Source organism: Ischnura elegans, chromosome 4 (assembly GCF_921293095.1).
Source record: "Ischnura elegans chromosome 4, ioIscEleg1.1, whole genome shotgun sequence".
NCBI classification, from domain to species: Eukaryota; Metazoa; Arthropoda; class Insecta; order Odonata; family Coenagrionidae; genus Ischnura; species Ischnura elegans.
Window position 1 is genome coordinate 122,919,960 of NC_060249.1, and position 23,212 is coordinate 122,943,171.

At 39.7% G+C, this 23,212-nt stretch overlaps 1 protein-coding gene across 2 annotated transcripts in view; it reads right to left on the reverse strand.

Moving 5' to 3' along the window:
* The window catches only part of LOC124157999, a 55,793-nt gene that overhangs the window by 17,016 nt on the left and 15,565 nt on the right, over positions 1 to 23,212 (reverse strand). For both annotated transcript variants that reach the window (XM_046533137.1, XM_046533139.1), the window contains exon 4: positions 13,577 to 13,732. In XM_046533137.1, the coding sequence (XP_046389093.1) occupies positions 13,577 to 13,732 (156 nt within the window). The remainder of the gene's footprint in view (positions 1 to 13,576; positions 13,733 to 23,212) is intronic.

A 23,212-nucleotide genomic window follows, 5' to 3' on the forward strand; every position in this document is an offset into this window, starting at 1 on the left:
GAGGCGGAAGAAGTATCTTCCACTATCGGGAAAATGGTGCCGCGCTTATAATTGTCTCTCTTCTTCTCAGCTGACTTTTCAATTGAAATTAATTTCTTTGCTCTTTCCACACTATATTTATTTACGATTATGGCGCGACTATTTTTTAGTGCTAAAACTAAGAAAATCTTTTCTCTATGTCAATGATCCTTTGCCTAACTTTCAATACGGCGGAGAAAGGAACACGAAAACTAAATGAGGTGACGGTACAGGTTTTTGCGTGTCATTTTTTGGGAATTCACGCTAGCGAACCAATACTTAACCACGTTGAGAAATGATAAAACGTCTCTTGTAGGAAAACAATCAATGTGGACAATAACGTTTCTATCTATATTTCTCCGATACTGTAAGATGTTTCTCCTGTCGTTTTCCGGTTGGAACCTTGCTCCTGTCGGCATAAAAGGAGAGAAACATACTATATGAACCGGTCACCTCACACCCGGTATGAAGAATACAGTCCTGGTGAAGAATTAAGTCTTTTATGGCAACGTCTGCGAAGATGATGGAACACAGTAGTCGGACGGAGAACTCAAACAGAATTTACTTCAAATATTCGCCAGAAGATAATCACATCCTACGTTATTTATGATCGTAATTGAATCTCAGTGAAAATAGAGCACATTCTGCTGAAAATACGAAGTAACTCAAAATATTAACTTACGAAGGTTATTTTGGAAACGGGCTAAGACCCTTGTTTTTCTTTTTTTTCTCGTCACTGAGCGATAGAGGGCGACGTAAATGGCGGTTAGGCCGGCTGCCGCTAAAATTCCGTGGGTGTCAGAAACAAATCTTTTGCATACTTAATAGTAGCTATTGGCTCCTAACCACAAATTTATTACTGTTAATTCTTATAATAAACATTGCAATTCATTATTTGATTACGTTTTCTAAACTGGTCGGGAATTTCTTTAGCGATCGTTGATGTTGAAGTATGAACAAGAAATGGGAATTTTATGGTGGTATAATTATTTAACGATTTTTCACATCATAAATCGATAGCAAAAAGCCTTTTCTATGAATTATACCGAGAATAACCACCGAAAACATTTAAATAAGACCACTAAAGACAAAAAACGGCGGAAGAAACAAAAGCGAACATTTTTTTCGTGACTTATGAAAAAGGTTTGAATTTACGAAACTCGATTTTACGAAGTGCCAATTTTCCGGTCCCACTGACTTCGTAAAATCAAGAGTTTACTGTATAAATCCGTGGAGAGAGAGAGCCTAAGGGCGAGAAATCCTAGCCCGGTCGACGGGGAGAGAACGAGAGTGGTGATGTGCCTGATGGCCATCATTCTGGGGGTGACCAGAAAGTGCTGTTGGAGGACGAGATTGTTCTATGGAGATAGCCAGAAGCAGAGCAAGATTGCAGACAAGCGACAGATGGGACCAACGCCCAGAGGTTGGGAGGAAGACAGCCCTCAATCCTGCGGACACTTGGGTCCAACTCGTCGCATCATTGACGGCTTCTACTGCTCAGGCTCCGACAAAACCGTAAGAACGTCGCAGTTAGCGACCCGTCCTCGTGCTTGTTTGCCCAGACCCGAAGTACTTCCCAAATTCTGTAGCCAGAACATTGGTTCTCTCTCTCTGTCCTGGTGCGCCGTATCTTTCAACAAACTATTGACTCAGTGTCAGAAATATTATTCAGTGTGATCACGAAAGCAGCCTAAAGACTTGATTTGGGCATATTGTAAACTCAGCCCACATATTCTATATAAATCACGAATTGTTTTTTTTGTTGTTTTTGGAGGGGGGGTAATTGAATCATATCATATTGTGCATTTTTCGTTCACCTCACCTTCATCAGGGTAATTAATTTCGATAAATGTGTGTGTATGTTATGCAAGTGGAAAATATATTTTTTTTGTGTCTCAAAGTAATCAACAATGGTTCGATCATTCCGTACTCGGGACTATTGATGCCCTCACCACCCTATAAAATATGTGGCGTTTCATGTTCCGTCACAGTATGTAGTTCCAAGTTATGCTTCCAGGAAATGGATTGAAAGAGGAAGTACACTAAATTTAAAGTGACAAATGTGAGAGTGAGAAAAAGGTCAAGGCATGGGTAGAGAGGCTTGCAGTTAGTCACAGTAGTTTTTTTATTAGTTAACCAGAAGTTTTAAAAATATCGAAAACATCATTTTAAGTCTTTGAATCATTACATCTTTCATGTTCAACTCTAATTTTGAAATGAAACTTATTGTTAGACCAACACTATGCAGAGAAAAATATGAAAGCCAGGGATGGCAATCGAAACTAAACAAAAGTCAAAACCAGTAAAATTTCAATAAATACACCACTGGATGAAGTTCGCCATGAAAAATATTTGACTTAGCCAGGATTCGAACCCAGATCTCCCGATTGCTGGTCAGGTGTGTTAACCAGTTCCACCACCAAACCATTTTCTCAGGCGTGACGTCAGCATCTTGTTCGGTAAAACCCATCCCTCTGAAGTTCACTCTGAGAAATTGGCTTGGTGGTGGAACTGATTAACACGCCTGACCAGCAATCGGGAGATCCGGGTTCGAATACCGGCTAAGTCAAATATAATTTTCATGGCGAACTTCATCCGTTGGTGTATTTTACTTTGCACCCGTGCGTGTGAATGCGTACAAAGTCACTTGTTCCTGCAGTGCTTTGAAATTTCAATAGTTTCATTCCCAGGAGCAAAATGTAGAAACGAAACTAAATGGATTTAAACTAGTGATGGGTCGATTCCAAAATTTTATCGATTCCGATCCCGATTCCGATTCTGACATTTCGATTCCGATTCTACCGATACCGATTCCATCGATTCTGATGCCATAGGCTCCAAGAAAAATATCACTTAATTCCAGGCAACAAGAAAACTACTTTTTAAAATATTACTCTGTGAAAGAGTCAGTTGACAAAAGAATCTTTCATATCATTGCTATGTAATTAAAATATAATAGCTAAATTTCAAAACAGAACATACCTGAAAAGTGGTGTTACATGATAGGTATTACTTTAGAATATTGGCACTCATAATATGTCGACAATATATATATATATATATATATCCAAACTACAAGGGAGAGCCCTGAGTACAGGAATTTTCATAGCTGTAATAAAGATTACATACTACGTATATGAATCATGTAATATTTGGCCCTTTCAAATTCTCAAGCAGAAAATCCAATTATTCTACATGCTCAGCCAAATCTTTTGCAAGTTTTGACTTCTCCATGTTACAGTATTAATGCCTGCAGAAAATTGCCTTTTGCTACACATGTGTGTTATTGGGCAAGTACTTTCCCACCAAAATTGCAAGAATTTGGAGACTTTGGAATTTTTATTAAAAATTATATCAACGATTTGTTGGATCTTGAATCTTAATGGAATTCAAGTGGACGAAGCGAACAACTATAGAACTAAACTTTAGTTTTGTAGAGCCAAAAAAAATGCTATACTTCTCACGTCATTCAATCAACCTTAAAATCTCTTGCTTTTTTAAGTTCAAGAAAGAAACTAAACGCTGCAAATGAATATTACATCGGACGGACGCAGTAATAAAAAGGGCTAAAAGAGCCTTGTGGTGTGAAAACTCCCCCTACCCCGCGGCTCACCTCGGCGAAGGTGGAAAGGGAAAAAGGGTATCGGTTGTTGCCTTTCATGGAAACAGTTCATTTTTCTCTCTCTTAAGCATGCTGACTTAATCTCTTCACTTTACTTCAATACCCTAGGCAAATTTCTTACGCGCGGGATGGTTCCGAAAAATATCCAATCCTTAGTACTATTAATACTATTTTCACTCGAGTAATGCGCTAAATGGTCTAGTCGATCTATACATAATCCTTTTTAGCATCCTCAGTTTAGTGTTTTAAGTCAATAAAGACGATTATCCATGCTTTAAATGACGATTTTCAGGACTAATGTTTTAAAAAACTTAAAAATCGGCCCCCGTTACCGAGCCTCAGAGGTCCGCGGCGTGTAGGTCAGCCTTGACGCGCGATTGAAAAATCGTTCTTATTTCCTTCGTCGCAAACTTTTTTTTCAAGATTTCTACTTAGTACTCTTTAAAAATCTCTACTTTATATTGTGGTTCAAATTTTCCGAGTTATATTTTTCGTAAACGAAAGATAATGTCTACTTTATGTCAAATTTCACGTGAAAAACGGGTCGGCCATTTTGCGTTGTAAAACCAGACAGATGAGAGCCAAAATCTTCAAAAGTCATTAAAAGTATAGGCAAAGCACCAGATCAAAGGAATATTGCGTTTTTTATTCCACAAAACTCATATCAACGGAAAACCACTTGGACAAATTCAAAGATTTTTTGAGGAAAAACGATATCTCGTGTGGCATTGAAAAATTGGTCATGTTTGGGCCTCTGTATCTCACTAAAGGTTTGCAATTATGTAAAATGGCATATAAATCAATATTTACTGATGATTTATGAGTATTTACGCTGAGTTTCCAGTCTTTATCCCCAAAAAGGTCATTTTGGACTTTATTCCAGCTTTTTCCGATTTCGGACCAGTTAGCGCGGGGTAGGAAGACGATCGGCCGCCGCGGCTGGCGTAAAGGTATTCGGCGCCTACGTCGACAACAACAATAGTGTATTCGGCAGACTGAAACTACCAGGCCAAGGAATTCGAATGACTTATCGGCTTTAAAAACTGCATTATTACACGAGTTTCATGATAGCGCTTCCTGTCGGCAGATTGCTGGACCTACTAGCCTCGAAAGCTCTGTAACCTTAACTACTCGACTCGACATCCGTAATGCTATTCGAAACGCTCGAGTCGAGTACCAACTACTCGATCGACTTGAATTTTCGAGTACTCGCACATCCCAAGAAGATATGTGTTTTGTTATTACGATTACGTGGCGCGAAAATTCAAATGACTGTTGGAAATGCGGTCGTATATTTTGTTGTTTGAAGTACTGCTGGAATCGGAATCGATTTTTCGCCTTGGCAAGTACTCGTTTTCGATTCCGGTTCTTGGCCGAGAATCGAGGAATCGAAGAATCGAGGAATCGAACCGACCCATCACTAATTTAAACCCAGGGAGCTAAACTCAGGGTTGAAATGAAATTGGAGTGAAAACTACTTAAGGTAGAAACTAACATTAGATGCAAGGCACTCTTGTATTTTCACCACTAACAGGAGATCGGTGAGCGCAAACTGGCCACTCGATTTCTAACCCTTTCGAGACGGCAGAGTTTTCATTTTAGCATGACTGCTGTACGGTGCCCCAAAACTCTTCTTTCTCGCGGTACGGAGCATTTTTGGAGGACAATCATTAAGAAGGGTCTCGCAGAACCTTTTTCAACACCTCCGTGCTGGGACTCCGCATTATCTCGGACTCCGAGAGTAGTTGTGCTCCCTCCTTTCCGGGTTTACGACCATACCTGCGGCATTGGTTCATGGTCAACTTATGTATCGCTTATATGTATTCAGAACATGGATAATTGTTGCTTGCACGTAAATTGCAGATTTTAAATTGAATTCTTCATTTTTTTCTGAGCATTGTAAAATTTAAAACGAAGTTCTAAGGTCAATATTAACGTATTTAATGCAGCAACAATTTCCATGTTGATGTTTATACAGAACTCGAGATATAAGTTAATATTTAACGTAGAATTTTGTTTAAAAATTTTAAACACTGCTCAAAAGACAAATAATTCAATTCTTAGTTTATATTTCTTGAGAAATGAACAAATAATTATTTCGAAAACTGACTGGATAAACAATTGTATGACCGCTGCCCTTACCGCTAAGAGGGGTTATAAAAGATGAGGGGTCCGGGTACCTGCTCCCGGATTCCAAGGGTAAATCCTAAACCCCACAGCGTTGGGTCCTGAGACAAAGACGACATAAACCCGAGACCGTCCTAAAAGGAGGAGAGCTAGAAAATGTATTTATACGGTTTTCGTTCTCCTGGCCAGGAAAATCTCACACGCAAATATACGGCTTTCGACTCCCGGGTCAGGAAACGTCCACACGTATATACAGTAAACTCTCGATTATACGAAGCAGGATTTTGCGAAGTTTTCGATTATACGAAGTGATATTGTCGTCCCGGCGAAAAGCCTACGCTAAATACATGGCGCTATTCGACTATACAAAGTTTCGATTATACGAAATGTTTTGAAATTACGAACCTCGGCTCGGTACTGTAATGGTTCAAGCCCCATTACAGTGCATTTCTACTCGGCGCATTTTCTTCCCTACCATTTTACCCCCTCTTTCCACAGACCTTTCCCAAACCCCCCCCCAGACCACTGCCCGTGGAGGTAAGCGTGGATGAGTAAGTGTGGATGAATGTGTTTACACCGATTTTTGCATGGTTGTGTGTGAGTGTGTGTGTGTGGGAGGAGGGGAGCTCGGGTTTTTCCTGAGTGAATGGCGTGTTACTCCCCCTTTTTTCATTGTGCATTACCCCCACCCCAAGTTGAGGGATAATAAAAGGTGGTGCGCGTAAGAGAAGCGAGAGAATTCTTAAGTGACTGTCGGGCGGAGCCCATGCCCGAAATCTGAGTGCGACGCACGGCATAAGGAGAAGAGGGGCCCAAACAGATCATTTCAGACTGATTGATCTGAAAGAAGAATCCCCCCCCTGTCCGAAGGAGCAAGGACCGGCTGAAGAGGACGCATTACCTCCGTTCCGGATGCAGCTTCCTCCAACAAGGGAGGAAAGAGTGCAGTAAATGGAACGAGAGTTTGTTGGATCCAACCTGGTCCAAACTCGGACAACGATAAAGTAAGATTGCAGCTATCCCCCCCCCCCCCAAAGCCCTCCTCTTGTCTCCTGCCAAGTGTTAAGACAAACAGTCACGGAACGCACCCGTTATTCAGTGAAAGTGAAATTAATCACCATGTAAAATTAACGTTCGCACCAAAATTTACATTCGTTGGGATGGACTATCATTTACCTCCCCAGTCAAGAAATCATTAAAATTGTATCATATTCACGTGTTCACAACCGAACTTTATTTTGTTGTTCTCATTTGCTATATTGATTTTCATCTCAAAACCAAGTTATATGGTTGCTGTTTCTTTTTTTTTTTATTTATCATTGATGTTTCATAAGTGGCTCTCACCAATTCATACTTCATAAGTGTATAAGAGGGTTTCTTTTGTTTTTGTCATATGCAACCTTATTTGTTTGAATTATATTTTGTTTAGTCGAAGTGTTGAGTAAGTGTTTTGTTCTGATTCCTTCACGGGTCACCCCAGGGAAAATATCCCTCACCCTTCCTTTCGCCCCGTCCGTTTTCCTTTCCGTAAATGCATGTTGGACGAGTGCAACAGCACCCGAACGTCACCCATCAGGTTGAATCGTGAATCCCCCACCCGCAATTATTTCCAAAGAAGGGGAATATTTTTTATTTATGTGAATTACGAGAAGAGAGTGGCATAGTTTTGTCCCGTAGGTCCCATGCGGGAGGGATCTTTGCGGATTTGTATATTTTCTTTTGTTTTTGTGCGACGTCTCCCCCCGGTTCTATTGTGGTATCCGCGCGAGTCGGGGGTGGGATGCCACAGTACCCAGGAGCAAATGGCATTCGTTTATACGAACTACCGCAAAATATTTGTCAACAAAACTAGTTACGCCGGCGTAGTTAGCTAAAAAAATCAGCGCTTCCGACTGTGGTCCATCAAAAGTGTGAAATCGTAAATGATAGTGCAACTTTGGAGAGAAAGGGTTCGCCTAAAAAACCTCACGGTGGGAATTTAGGGGAAGTAGTTGTTCAGTAAAAATATCGCGACTGACAAAATGCCCCTATTTACGTGCCTATTCGTAAACATTGCATCGACAATACATCGTAGTTTAACATGTCAGGAAGGTCGCGCGAGGTATTTCGTACACTCCTAATTAACCCTTTGCACTGCTGTGAACGTACCGTTTGCAAGTCAGGCTGCTGTGAACGTACTTCGAACACTACTTGACTACTTTTCGCCGAAGCACTTCGAAAGGTCCCTAATCCGGGACCCTTTCCTCGACGACCTCACCCTCGCTGGCCCCTCTCCTCGACCCTCCGAGCGGGGGCCTCCCTCCCCAAAAGTGACCGCTCTGACTGCATTTTGAAAATCTATCAATCAATGCCATCATCAAAAAATAATTGTTTGCATCGCACTCCTGCCAATCAGGCAATCAAGTACGTCTCTGAACCGTGTTTCTGCGATGAGAAATAACGATTTTGTTAACTTTGCTCAAATGGCCAAGTTAATAAAATTGTTATTTTTCATTGCAGAAACACGGTTCAAAGACGTACTTGATTTCCTCCACTACAATCGCAAATTGCTTGAAATCGGCCGGATTCCCTTTGATAGCGCATCATGAGGATGTTCTCGAGGTTGGTAATTAATACAACGAGCCTACTAGTAATTCTACCGCTATAATACTGTATAAGCGTGTGTAAGAGGCTCACACGTGTAAGAGGCGCACCCCTATTTTGAGCATCAAAGCTATAAAGAAAAAAAAATTGTGCGGCATTTTTTTATCCAAACATGCGGTGTTGCAGACGTATGCCTTGAATTTCAACAGTCGACTGTCGAAATGTGCGCCTTATTTTGATAACTACGGCGGTAATAGCCTCAGAGTAAGGATGTAATAACGGCATAAGAGGGAGTAGAAAGAGTTCCGATCCTCTCTTCGAATACGCCGTTGCTCTACAATGCTAGTCTTACTCACGAACAATTTTGTTTAAAAGCTCTCGCAGGAGTATTGCAATAGAATTGCAGCCGTGGAAAATTTAAGGCAAAACAAGACAGGCACATAGCATGAATCTTCCCAAGAGATTGGACAACAATTGGGGCAATCTCAGCGCTGTAGGATAATAACCACGTCGTAGATTTAACGGAACCACACTCGGCCCTCCATCGGCCAATACCTCTGCCGTTTTTTTTCCTTCCCGAGACCCCACTGGAAAATAAGAAAACATCAAGTTACAGGAGAACAATAGAAACATGTTTCATCCCTACCCCATCTCACCAACTGACATTTTTGGTCTACCAGGTTAAATTCTCCTAGTTTCTGGAGGGCAAATGCTAGGTGAGTCACATACTGAGCTCGAGGATATCTCGATATCTTTCAGCAATTGTATGACACGCACGAGGTTCTAAAAAGAATGAGACCTAACACGACGTATATCTGACAGAATTAAAATTTTTTAAGCTCTAATTGATTGACACAAAGATTTATAGTTAAAACAAGGCTACTAATATTCAACATAGTCCAAACAGCACAATTTCGGAAGAAACAAGCGTAGTACAGTGAGTCCTCGTTCTACGTCACCCCGTTTAACGTCATTTCGCAATAACGTCACGAAAATTTTGAGACCGTCATTCGTTTATCGCACCTTTGCTTCGCGATAACGTCAGGTCTGGTCAGGTCTTTTAAATTTCGCGCGAGAAAAAATGCGAAGCGGCGGGCGTTGCAGGTTGTTCGTTTTGTGGGCGGTAATACAGTCAGTCTAAACGAAGTGTAAAACGGTGTGTTTATTGTCAATTTCGATTACGTTTATAGCAAATTTTCTGCTAAATGAATTCTTAGGTAGGTGCGCAAATGTTAAGTGCGTAAATGTCAAGTAAAGTTTTAGCAAACTTTACTTGACATAACGGTTTTCTGGAACTTGAAATGTGATTTCTAGGAATTTTTCCATGTAGAACTCAGAGTATTTGTCGTCACTTTTTCACCGTGTTCTCAATAATCTTGGTTCCTGTAACTGCGACGATGTTTCAGCGATGATGATGCCCAGGTGACCACCATAGCGAAGCCGAAAAAACAAACGCGGGAAGATACAAAAATGGAGAAGGATGTACGTCGCTGCTGGTATTGCCGTCTATGAAGACAGGGACTCGTGTTTATGCCATAGTTTGGCACTCCCATCGTAAGAAATGGCCCAAATATGATACGCTAAAATTTTTTCGCGTAGGAATTGTGAGGTCTAGGAGCCGATATTCACTTTTTACATTGTTTCTTATGGTATATTGTGCTTCGATTTACGTCATTTCGTTTATCGTCACATTTTTCAGGAACGGTATGTGACGTTAAACGAGGACTCATTGTATAAGCGCATTCAAACAAGTCGAGACGGACTGGAAACTTCAGGCAATGCAAACTGCGTATATCACATTGCTGCGCCTTCGCCCCTTCACTTTGAAGGCAACGACGTCACATGCAAGATCGGACGTGTTCTTCCCTTGCTCCTTCGCTCATAGCCTCGTTGCTTGAAATACGGAGGGAAGGGAGTGCACTCCTTCCCCTCGACCTCTCCTTCAGCGCTCTTCCCTTATAAGCATTTCCGATTTCTTCTATCCACCATTCAGTCTAACAATGAACACACTCGTTCGAATTTTTTAAACCGCAGGTTTTGACACCATTATAATTTTCAGTTGCAAAAATCCTCATATTAGCGTCTGAAGATGACTTTTGAAAAATCAGGTCCTCAGCGTAATGGAAATTGCTCGGCAAGACAGATGTTGACTATTAACCAGATATGTCCTTCAAAACTACGCGTTTCTCTACGTTTGATAAGCGATTACTATATGCAGTATAAATGCCGCGGGATGCCCACTCGTGGCAGTAAATTTAACGCACCCTCCGGAGCGAAATACCCCGCACGATTTCTTCCATATTCACCTCTGGGGTATTGACATGACGGCCCGATGCTTACAAGAAAAGCAAACAGGCGCATTTTAAAAATACGTCACTAAGGGAGGAACTCCCCTGCCTGCCGCTTGTTTTTGACCCAGGGTTTCAGATGACTGACTCACACTGAAAACCAAGGCCACTCAGTTCCCCTTGGGCTAGCGACCAGGGAAAGGGAGGGGGGAAGATAAGAAGTTTGTGTAAGAGGCGCACCCCCATTTTCGGGTGCAATTTCTGGGAAAAAAGGTGCGCCTCTTACACGCGCTTATACGGTATCACGGCTATGGTTGATTCGTTAGGTTATACCTTCAGGAAGCTGCAGCGGATGAAATCGCGGAGGAGATTATAGGCTTAAAAGACGATTTAGAAAAATACTTGGAAAAAGCAGGAGCACAGCACGCAGCATCAAACGATTATATTGCCCTAGACGATGATATCCAGGCTTGCGACAATGCGACGCCGGTACCTACGTTGGATGAAGCAGCGGCCGGGACTAGTCATAATAGCAGTGACGACGAAGATGAAAGTGAGGAAGTAATTTCACCTAATAAAAAAGAAGTATACGCTGCCCTCCAAACACTAAGATATTTTGATCTGGCTAACGATTTGGATCCCCATTTTAATTCCCATTTATGCAAGTTCGAAACCATGGTGGAAGCGGCGATGGAGAAGGGCAAAAGGCAAAAAAAATTACAATTTTTTTGGGTAATATCTTTTCGTGCATATGTATCCCTTCCTGAATAAACAACTTAAATATCTTAAGTATTGGGCTCTATTTACCACCAACTTATTTTTAGGCTACTTGTAATGAAGACGCACTTCCAACTCTAACCATGAACTTTCTTCTCGCATGCCCCCCCGTTCTCCCATGCCGAGAGATCTTTCTTTCCAAAGCATTTGTTTACTCCCTCCTGCCACATTTTGCTGATCCTGACACCCACCTTACGCATCCCAAACCCCTCCTTCCCCAGCATTTCCCATTCACTCCCTCCCTAAGGTGACTGAGCTTGAGTGCGTCGTAAAAAAATACGCCCCCCAAACGTAGACTGAGGCAGAGCTGAAGGCCCTTTCCCCACCCTTCTTTCTCCTGCCCCTTCACCCCTCGTTATGCTGACCACACTTCTTTCCTCATCCCACTCTTATTCACCCCACCCACTGGGAACGTTCTCCGACTGTGGAGAAGGGCATGGTTCATCTTCACCTGCAATGGGGGTAAGTTTTTAACCGGAGAGGCTTAAGAAGTATCTTCCACTATCAGGGAAATGGTGCCGTGCTTATAATTGTCTCTCTTCTCCTCTGCTGACTTTTCAATTTAAATTATTTTCTTTGCTCTTTCCACACTATATTTATTTACGATTATGGCGCGACTGTTTTTTAGTGCTAAAACTAAGAAAATCTTTTCTATATGTCAATGATCCTTTGCATAACTTTCAATACGGCGGAGAAAGGAACACGAAAACTAAATGAGGTGAAGGTACAGGTTTTTGCTTGTCCTTTTTGGGAATTCACGCAAGTGAACCAATACTTCACACACGTTGAGAAATGATGAAACGTCTCTTGTAGGAAAACAATCACTGTGGATAATAAGGTTTCTCTCTTTACTTCTCCGATAATCGAAGATGTTTCTCCTGTCGTTTTCCAGTTGGAACCCTGCTCCAGTCGGCATAAAAGAAGAGAGACATACTATATGAACATAGCACTTCACACCCGGTATGAAGAATATGGTCCTAATGAAGAATAAAGTCTTTCATAGCAACGTCTGCAAAGATGATGGAGCACAGTAGCCGGACGGAGAACTCGAACAGAATTTACTTCAAATATTCGCCAGAAGATAATCATATCCTACGTAATTTATGGTCGTAACTGAATCTCAATGAAAATAACTAATTGAAAAGATAGCACATTCAGCTGAAAATACGGAGTAACTCGAAATATTAACTTACGAAGGTTATTTTGGAAACGGGTTAAGGCCCTCGTTTTTCTTTTTTTTTCTCGTCACTGAGCGATAGAGGGCGACATAATTGGTGGTTAGGCCCTTAGAGTATGGTTAGGCCGGCTGCCGCTAATATTTCCGTGGGTGCTGGAAACAAATATCTATCTTACACTTACTTAATAGTTTCTATTCGCTCCTAACCACAAATTTATAACATTAAATTCTTATAATAAACTCTGCAATTCATTATTTGATTACGTTTTCTAAACTGGTCGAGAATTTCTTAAGCGATCATTGATATTGAAGTATGTACAAGAAATGGGAAATTTATGGTGGTATAATTATTTAACGACCTTTCACAGCATAAATCGATAACAAAAAGCCTTTTCTAAGAATTCTACCATGAATAACCACCGAAAACATTTAAATAAGGCCACTAAAGACAAAAAAAGGGCGGAAGAAACAAAAGCGAACATTTTTTCGTGACTTATGAAAAAGGTTTGAAATAATGAAACTTGATTTTACGAAGTGCCAATTTTCCCGTCCCACTGACTTCGTATAATCGAGAGTTTACTGTATGCGTCTTTAGTAGGGAAAAGGTTAAGCTCAATGTTGTAACCTCTCTACACGTATGTCACACATAATAGGTCAAAACTATTCCCTCTTTTCCTTCTCCACTCAACTTCTGGGATCGAAACTTAACTATGAGTGGCGGAGTGTCAATTAATTCAGTTTCGTTCCCGGGAGTAATGTTTCGTCCCAGGGCGAAACTAAACTCTTTGGTGATTTTAATTTTGTGCACGAATGAAACTGAACCTAGGCCTCTTATTTTCGTTTTGCTCTGGGTCAAAACGAAACATTTTTGTTTCGTTTCACTTGAAATCCCTGATGTAAACCCAGCCAGCATGCTATGTTTAAATATTTCAGCACACTGTTCTTCAATGAAGACAGCCGTGCTATGGCCTGCAGTACACTCACCTGCGAATTCTGATTCTTTGGCGAGAGAGCAGTTACCCTCATCGATGCAATTGCCGAATGGGCAGTTGACGACACCGTCATTGACTAGCTTCCACGAGATGCACAGCCCATACCCACAGTGAAACAGAAAAGATGGCACACTGCTGCCATCACAAACTGAAAAAGGAATAGAATAGAAAAATACATGTAGCCATTGATTCAAAGGAATTCGCTTCACATGGTTTTCAATACATATAACATGACTGGGCCTCAAAGATTTCTCTCACTTAGTTCAAGGTATCTTCCAGCTTTACCTCAGCCACAGAACAAAATCAAAATTTTATACGTAGCGATCTGGAACTGAAATATTTCCACTTTCCAAAATATGCATAAATGTGTTATAATAATAATAATAATAATATTTTTATTTGCTAGGAGCACACGATACATGGAGGTACAAATGCAGGGCACAATGTCAGAAGAGAACATATTCACAAAGGAAATGTCACCATTCGTTATAAAGATATTCTTATACATTATAAAAACACTTATCTAGTAAGTGTTCTGAAACAGTCTTTTTAAAAACATAAAACTATCTAAATTTTTTATGCCTTCAGGTAATTTGTAATACAATTTCGTGCACATGGACTCAGGCCCCTTAGATGTCAGAGATAAGTTAGATAGATTGACATGAGTGTCATTTCTTCTCCTTGTCTCATATGGATGAAAGCTATTACAGGGTTCCCACTCCACCTAAATAATGAAATTCACGGTTTTCTCAGGTTTTCACGGTCTTAATGTCGTCAAATTCACGGTACGCTAATAAGCCAACAATAAAACAATCACCAGCCATATATTAACTAAAAATTAACGTACGCAACAGATGGCGTGAATGTAAACGCAGCAATGAAAAGTGATATCTTTTATGACGTCACCTATCGTTTACAAAATTCAGGGCCGACCAAAGGCCCAACCCAACCGCGCTCTTGCCCCGACGCCGAATACCATGGCCTCCTTTAATATGCGAATGCCCTTAGGACCTCCTTCCGCCTGGACACCGGAAGTCCTTCTTTAATTCCTCGCCGAGAGATTGTTTTTTGCGCACGTTGTTATTACCACGCAGTAACCAAATTTCCCTTACCGAATCTTCCTGAGATCGCGGAAAATATTAAAACTGTTTATAGAATGTATTAAATCAAAAAATCAATTTCATATAATTATAATGCACTTGGTTTGAAATACCTAAAGACAAAATAAATACCTGCCGAAACACGTTATTTTCACTTTCACGTTATTATTCACATAAACTCAAACGAGGTGAGCGTAGTCTATTGAGAGCTATTGCCATAAATTGAAAGCCTATTTGCCGCAGAAATGTTTCCTTAAGGAAAATTCCAATGGCAAACTCTTATTTGGAAGCATATAGCATGTGCCCTCATTTTGTATGGGAACCGAACTTCGAGTTACAAATCAGGTAGTTTTCGTAAATGGTTTATTAGAAATGCAAGTTATTTCATTCGTCCTTTTTCGAATATAAGTCCATCCCAAGCTATCATTGAAATTGAAACGCTCAGACAAAATAACAGACTTCCACCATTAAAATGGAAAATAACGGTCAATGTGTCATATACTACGGACCGTGGTATGGACCAATTAATTCATTTCGAATATTCGTGTGCAGACAAATGCGTAGACTACGAGTCTGCGCGTGCCTGACCGTGAAACATGATTAACATATCCAATTTGATCAGTCGATCATAGTTCTACCATCAAGATTGAGATATTTTTAAGGTTTTTATGACGAAATTCACGGCTATTTCCAGGTTTTTTCACGGTAGACGATATTCACGACTTATTCACGGTTTTAAGGTTTTCACGGTTGAGCGGGAACCCTGTATTTTTGCTAATAAAATTAACCTTATGCTTTTTGACATACATGACACACTGATACATATATACACTAGGCACAGTAAGCATTTCGAGTCTTTGAAAAAAGGGTAGCAATGAGCATGATACTTTAAATTGCACATATGTACTTCTCACTTACTTCTTTTGAATGATAAACAAGGGGGTACCCAGTATCAAAACTAGGGGGTGGGGAAACAAGCCATGATTGTTCAAGTTGTAGGCAAGATTTAACCATGGTAAAGGTGAATGAAATCAACAATTAAGGAAACTGTAACAGCTCTTTATTAGTTTTTCAAATTATTTGCTTGAAAAAGTATTATTTTCCTTAAAAAAATTAGCGATTTTTGCTTCTAGGGGGGGCAGCTGCCCTCTCCTGCCCCTCCCTGGGTACGCCCATGATGATAAACACGTCATTAAGTCGTGATGAAGATCCCCATATCACAATCCCATATGTCATTCTAGAGTAGAATAATAATTTGTATGTTATGTTGCGATGGTACGTCTTCGAATAGCCAGCAATGTGAAACTATGCCTCAGGAAATGTACTTTTCACTTTCGTAAAATGCACCTTCCTCATTCCTTTTCCATACAGGTCACTTTGCTCAAAATATCCTTGTTTCAATTTTCCTATATGTACAATGGTAGACCGTAGGAGACATTATGGGCCAGTGATTTAAGATCTCTCCACTGACTGTCATCATTGGTAACTCTACAGCCATTCACAAAGGGATCAGTCTCCATATAGCCGACAGTGGTAGTTTTTTAATTTAATTTCACTGAACATATGCAAGCATTTGATACACTCATCAAAAGAATATGGAATGCCAATTTCCACCTCCATTTGACACTTGGATGTTGAAATTTTGGGACGGAGGACATTTTTTAACCAAAAGGTCGACACTAAAAAAAAGTAAAGCCTTCCAGAGAAAATTCGTAACATAGGTATTTTTCTTACTAGAATCAAAACAGGGTTCCCACTCAACTTAAATAATGAAATTCACGGTTTTTTTCAAAGTTTTCACAGTTTTTTTCAGGTTTTCACGGTCTTAATGTCGTCAAATTCATGGTCCGTTTAAAGTCAACAATAGGACAATCACCGGCCGTATATTAACTAAAAATTAACGTGCGCGACAGACAGCGTGAATGTAAACGCAGCAATGAAAAGTGATAACTGTTATGACGTCACCTATTACAAAATTCAGGGCCAACTAAAGGCCCAACCCAACCGCGCTCTTGCCCGGACGCCAAATACCATGGCCTCCTTTAATATGCGAATGCCCTTAGGACCTTCTTCCGTCTGAACACCGGAAGTCCTTTTTCAATTCCTTGCCCAGAGATTGTTTTTTTGCGCACGTTGTTATTACCGCACAGTAACCAAATTTCCCTTACCCAATCTTTCTGAGATCGTGGAAAATATTTGTTAAAATTGTTTATAGAATGTAATAAATCAATAAATTTCATATAATTACAGTAGAACCTCGATCTATCATTTTTTCAGGGGGATGGGCGAAAAAAACGATGAATGCGGGAAAACGATCGAGCGGGAATGTTTGGATAGGTTGCCTATGTCCCAGGAAACGCAGGATTTTGGCGCGTACTTATGATATTTGTTAAAGGATTCAAAGAAGATTTTGGCCAATTACAGGAATACTAGTACTTTATTGAGACACTTAGGTCATATTGTTGATTCGAATAATATCTCTTTCAAATATCCTAAAGGAACACGCCACCTCACTAAAAATGTTTGCTCTCCACTCGGCATTTACCCTGCTATAATGGATTTCTCTCTGATGTGAAAATCCATGAAACGCCATTTCCAGTACACGTATTCACGAGAGCAATGTGCATGTTATGCCTAAAACAACCGCTTTCGCCGGCGCAGTGATTGGTGGTGAGATGGATCATATAGGCCAAAAAAAGTCAATTATTTGGAATGTTCGTCTAATAAATATATTTTTCATGTAATTTAGGCCATGTGTAAAGCGTGAACAATGTTGCGTTAATCGTCAGCGGCACGCCCGCCTGAACCTCGGCTTCATCCCACTTCTTGTTTTCACCTGGTAGCCCGCTCTGCCCCCACCCCTACCGTCATGTGCTAGTGGACAGCCCGAGGCATTCTCCAATATTCACACGCTTCTATCCCGGATGCTTTCTTCATATTCAATTATTTTCAGTCCATCTTTTAAAGTAATCACTTGTTTTTTCAGAAGGGCGATGGTCCGAAGACGGATAAAAATAAAACTACAAAAAAATGAAACCTTACTTTATTAAACTCACTCGAAAAACACTCGCTAGTTTGAAGTCAACCCACCCTGGAAAGTGCAAGGTGAAGTTCGGAACTGATGCTATCGCGCATGTCTTACGCAGAACATACTGCAGAGGGTGAAGCATAAACATATGACTGCGCCATGAAATTTTTTGTTCTAAAGAGAAGGCAACTTACACATTCTTTTCTAATTATCGTAGCGCCAGATGAGTAAATGAATTCGGATTGTTAGCAAGGAGAAACAAAATATCTTGAGAAGACATCCCTTCCTCAGTAACTCTTACAACTGAGACTTGTAGTATAACTCATAAATTGATAACTGATAATAACCTGATATCCTGTTTCCGGAAAAATTCCACATTAACTGCCGAGAAGCTCAGCTACGAGGATATCGAGTTTCACCAGAAATCATCATTGTATTTTTCCAACTATTTTCTTGTTTTAAATGCTTAACCCTTTCACTCCCAAGCGGCCGATATATTGGCCGCGGCCTTCCTACCCAATATGCCCAATAGAGCAATATTTCACATAAACTATGATGTGTTATTATTTAATTTATTTTTATAATAAATCTATACATATTTTGCTATCCTTAGGTATTTTTATATAATTTAATTTATACTTTTAATATTTTAATGGACGCTATTTCTTTAACTCTTTGTAAAATCTGACTCATTTTGTCGAAATTCTTACTTTATAACTAAGCGAAATTAGAAAATTTGTACGTCATTGTTGCTAATTATCGTTTATAAGTTATATTGAGGATAAATTTTAATAAATATTTAATTTAAATGTTCTTTTTCTGCAATTTTTATGTAAATTGACAGCTTATTGAACTCCTTTTTTTCCTTGTAAATTGCCGCCACGGCTGAATGACCTTATGATGTTCTCAACAAGCTTAGGCACGCTTTTACGCGTGATTCATTTTTATTCACTTCACTACATCACGTTCGTCTTTATTCATGTAATACATTGGTGCGTATGACTCCGTTCTTTCCACGATGTAACATTTTATCTAACCTCTAATCTCCCGCCCGCTTCAATTATATTTCGACGTCTCCTTATTACAATCAAATCCTTTTTCGGTATCGACATACATTTCAAAGGAATCGTCTTATCTGACTTACATTATTACATTTTATTCACAAGGAAACAATACTTCTTGTTTACAGGAAGAGTACACTAAGGGTAAGATTATCGTGCGTGGGGCGCGAATAAAATGTTTTCAGTGAACCTCAGCAAGTGGCCGATAACGTCGCCGAATAGTTGCCGTGAAAGTGATGGCTTCACAGTTTTTTATCCTAATCTTCCTTATCTACATAAGTGATTCATTGTGTCACTGCTTTGCTGACACCTACTTTGTGGGCAACTTCTGAGAATGCGTCATCAGTTACAAATGTAATGGTTTGCATGCGGAGTCCCGACGGCTTAGTTTGCATCAACTCGCGCGTATCAGAGGTCGGATACTTTTCTTCGCGTTGTGTTTTCTGTGCATTGAGTCACTTGAATTTGCGATCAGTTCATCATTGCAGCGAAATCTGCGTATAAAAGTCTTGTGCCTTTTTTTAGTGGTGTGAGTGATATTTTTCCAAAAAACAAAAAATATCACCAATAATGGCTGGACCGTCACGCGTAACGGACAAGGATATTTTGGAAATTTTAGACAGTTCATCCAATGCAAGTGAATCAGACTACAACGAAAGTGACAGTGAGTCGGGGAATAATAGTGATAGAGATCAGCATTCGTTTCAGTCTTCGGGTGAGCTGGACACTGATGAAGACAGTGACAACGGAGAATGGAGGGAAGTACAAGCTAATGAAGAACAAATACCCACTAAGTTTAAGTTCCAAGAAGTAAGTGGACCCAAGAAAGTCCCACCACCTAACTCGCCACCAATTCTTTATTTTAGACTTTTTTTTACGGACCTTCTTTTGAACCTCTTCGTCACTGAAACAAATAGATATGCAAAACAAAACATTACCTCTCATTCAGGAAGATCATCACGACCACTGAAGTGGGAAACAGTTATAATTGCAGAAATGAAAGGATTCCTAGCCTGTATTTTGAACATGGGAATTTTACGGAAGCCCACCATAGCTTCATATTGGTCAACTTTGCCTTCTCAGAGTACCCCTTGGTTCGGAAAAATGTTTCCGCGGAATCGCTTCCAGCAAATTTTGCAATTCTTTCATTTGGTTGACCCTAAAAAATGTACGGCCCGTAACGATCCCAGATATGACCCTTGCATCAGGTACCAACCCCTTGTTGACCATGCAAATAATGTATTTAGATACCATTACACCCCTCACGAAACTCTGAGTGTAGATGAAAGTCTGGTAGGGACAAAAAACTGTACAAGTTTGTTGCAGTACCTGCCAAATAAGCACCATCACCACTGGGGAATCAAATTTTGGATGCTGTGTGATGCTGTATCAAACTATTGCTTAGGTTTCTTTACCTAAAAAGGTAGATCAAATGATGAAGAAAGGATGGAGGTGAAGGAACATGGCCTGGGATATACAGTGGTACTAAAACTCCTTCAGATGAACAATTATTTATACAAAGGCTACCATGTTTTTGTGGACAATTTTTTTATGTCAGTTCCCTTAGTGAACAAACTTTACCAAATGGGAACATATATTACAGGAACTGTTAGAAAAAACCGAAAATTTCTGCCCGAGTTTTTCAAAAAGAAGTTCACCGTTGGGGAAAAAATGTTTTGCCGTTCCGGCTGTATTCTAGCCAGTGCATTTAGGGAAAAAAATTCTCAAAAAGGACCTGTGATCCTTCTTTCAAGTAAGGCGACTGCAAGGAATAGTGAAGTGACAAAATTGAGACAAGGCAGCGAGAAAAAAACTGTGAAACCGGAAGTAATTTTGGAATATAACAAGTATATGGGAGGTGTAGACTCTTCAGACATGATGCTCTATGTATATTTAGATGAAAGGAAAACATTAAAATATTGGAAGAAAGTAGCGTTCAACATTATTGGTAGGATGGTTTTGAATAGCTACGTAATATATAAGGAAAATTTCAAAGAACCTGGAAAGCCTCTGACAAGACTTATGTACACAGTTAGTATACAGTGGAGCCTCGTTAAAGCGAGTACGGGCTATAGCGACACTCCCGCTATAACGAGAGATAGCCGATGCACCGTCAATTGACCCTATAATAAGCGTGTTAAAAAATTCGTTTTTACGAGACCCTTTCGGTGTTGGCTCTCGCCATAGCGAGGGTTTCACCGCCGGAAGACTTTCATCAAGACTCCTTAACCTCTATAATTTCTAGCGATCTGTTAGATACAGTGTAACCTCGTTAAAGCGAGTACGGGCTATAGCGACACCCCCGCTATTACGAGAGATAGCCGATGCACCGTCAATTGACCCTATAATAAGCGTGTTAAAAAATTCGTTTTTACGAGACCCTTTCGGTGTTGGCTCTCGCCATAGCGAGGGTTTCACCGCCGGAAGACTTTCATCAAGACTCCTTAACCTCTGTTATTGCTAGCGATCTGTTAGAAATGAAGTTAATGGAGTGCTCAGTCTCAAATTTATGTGGTAAACTGTCGTTCGATAAATATAATGATTGATGAAACAATGCTCTGCATGATTTTTATTCAGTGCGGCGCTTATAAATTGTTTGAATAGTTAGTCGTTATTTGAGTAAGGAAATTTAGTGATGCAAAAAAACATCGCCTTTCGTCTGGATTTATGCTTACGTTTATCGGATAGATGTTTATCTGTCGCCGCACCACTCCTGTTCCTGTATATCTGTTCGCAACAGGTATATTGGCTATTATTTGCTCCACCTCCGGTAAAGCGACAATTCGCTATAGCGAGTGTTTATAAGTACACCGTGGGGTGTCGTTATATCGAGGTTGCACTGTAATTGAAAACTTAGGAGCTGAGTGGTTGAATTTCAGGGAAGAGTGCGAAGTGAGGGGCCGTATTTCACCGGGAATAAGGAAACTGGGTGGGAGAAAAGAATACAGATGCTGTGTCTGCAGCACAAAGGAACAAAGAAGAAGATCCAGAACAGTGTGCGTCAGATGCAACAGGGGTTTGCATGGGGAGTGTTTGCATAAGCATAAGTGCTAAAAGAGTGATTGTGAACAAAAGTCAAAATTTATTCCTATGTGATATTTTTAGAAACTAATCAAAAGTGTACCTATGTACTTATTTCATTAACAACTTGAACAAATAATGAAAAATCCTCCATTAAACAATTTTCATCATACTTTGTTTGCCTTCGTTTTTATAGAAATAACATTGTATACGTAAGTCATTCATTTGTTTAAATAAATGCAATGTTAACATTTAAACAATTCCTTTAGCTTTAATTTAAAATAGCAATAATTTGTATTATTTAAGGCCTAGATATATAAATATATACATATTTCATTGTTTTTTCTACAGAAGACTGGCTTAGGCACTGCTCAAAAGTGATTGTGACAGATTTAAACAATTAAATTTTTATGACAACAATTTTTTTTGTTTATGCATAAAAAATTAGATAATCTAACTAAAAGCTAAATTTTAATGTTATTCAATTTTCAATAACAGCAAAATGAAAAAAATACTATGAATGAATAAGCCATAAAGTTAAGTTTTTCGTAAAAACATTTTATAGTTTTAATTTTATAAATTTATTATTGCAAAACTAAAATTTATACATAATGATAATTAACATTTTTGAAAACGTCATTTATTTTTACATTTGTGTGATTTTTTCCATGTCTATAAAACCTAAAATAAATCCATGAGAATTTTTACGAAAAGTAGTAATAATTTCATAAAAAAACCCTTGGGAATTTTGGGTATGCATATTGCAAAATGCTTGGGAGTGAAAGGGTTAAATAACGTTATAAATACATCGTGTTTGGTCTCCTTCTTTTTTGAATTACGTGCACTTTACAAATATTTCAATCTAATAAAAGTATAATGCCAATTGCCGAAATTTATTGTTAGACACCTTTTGTGCTAATAGGTGATTCATGCAGCAGTTGACCTCCAGAAACTGGGAACTTTGAAGCAGTTAGGCTGAAAAAGGTCAGTGGGTGAGAAAAGGGGGGGGCGAAACACGTTTCTATTGTTCTCGTGTAACTTGATATTTTTTTCGAAGCTGAAGTCTTCGTAATACGATCCCTGTGCAAGCAGAGACCTTTTTGTATTTCGGAGAAGAGGAAAGCTTCAGAGGGGGGAGGCAAGTTCTGACTGGAGGGGGATAGCGGATCCTGGGAAATGCGCTAATGTAACTATCACACGGCACTCAGCTTCTCCCTACAGTAATTCAATCTCCTGGGGGTGTCTGTCGTTATTAGCCTCAAACAACATGTTGTAAACACTTCGTCTCATTTTCGTCAAACGATGGATGCGGGAAAATTATACGACGGGACCGCGATCTTCAAACGATCAATGCGGGAAAAGATACTTCGGGGAACGATGGATGCGGGAAAAAATTACATTTCCTTTATGGAACTTTA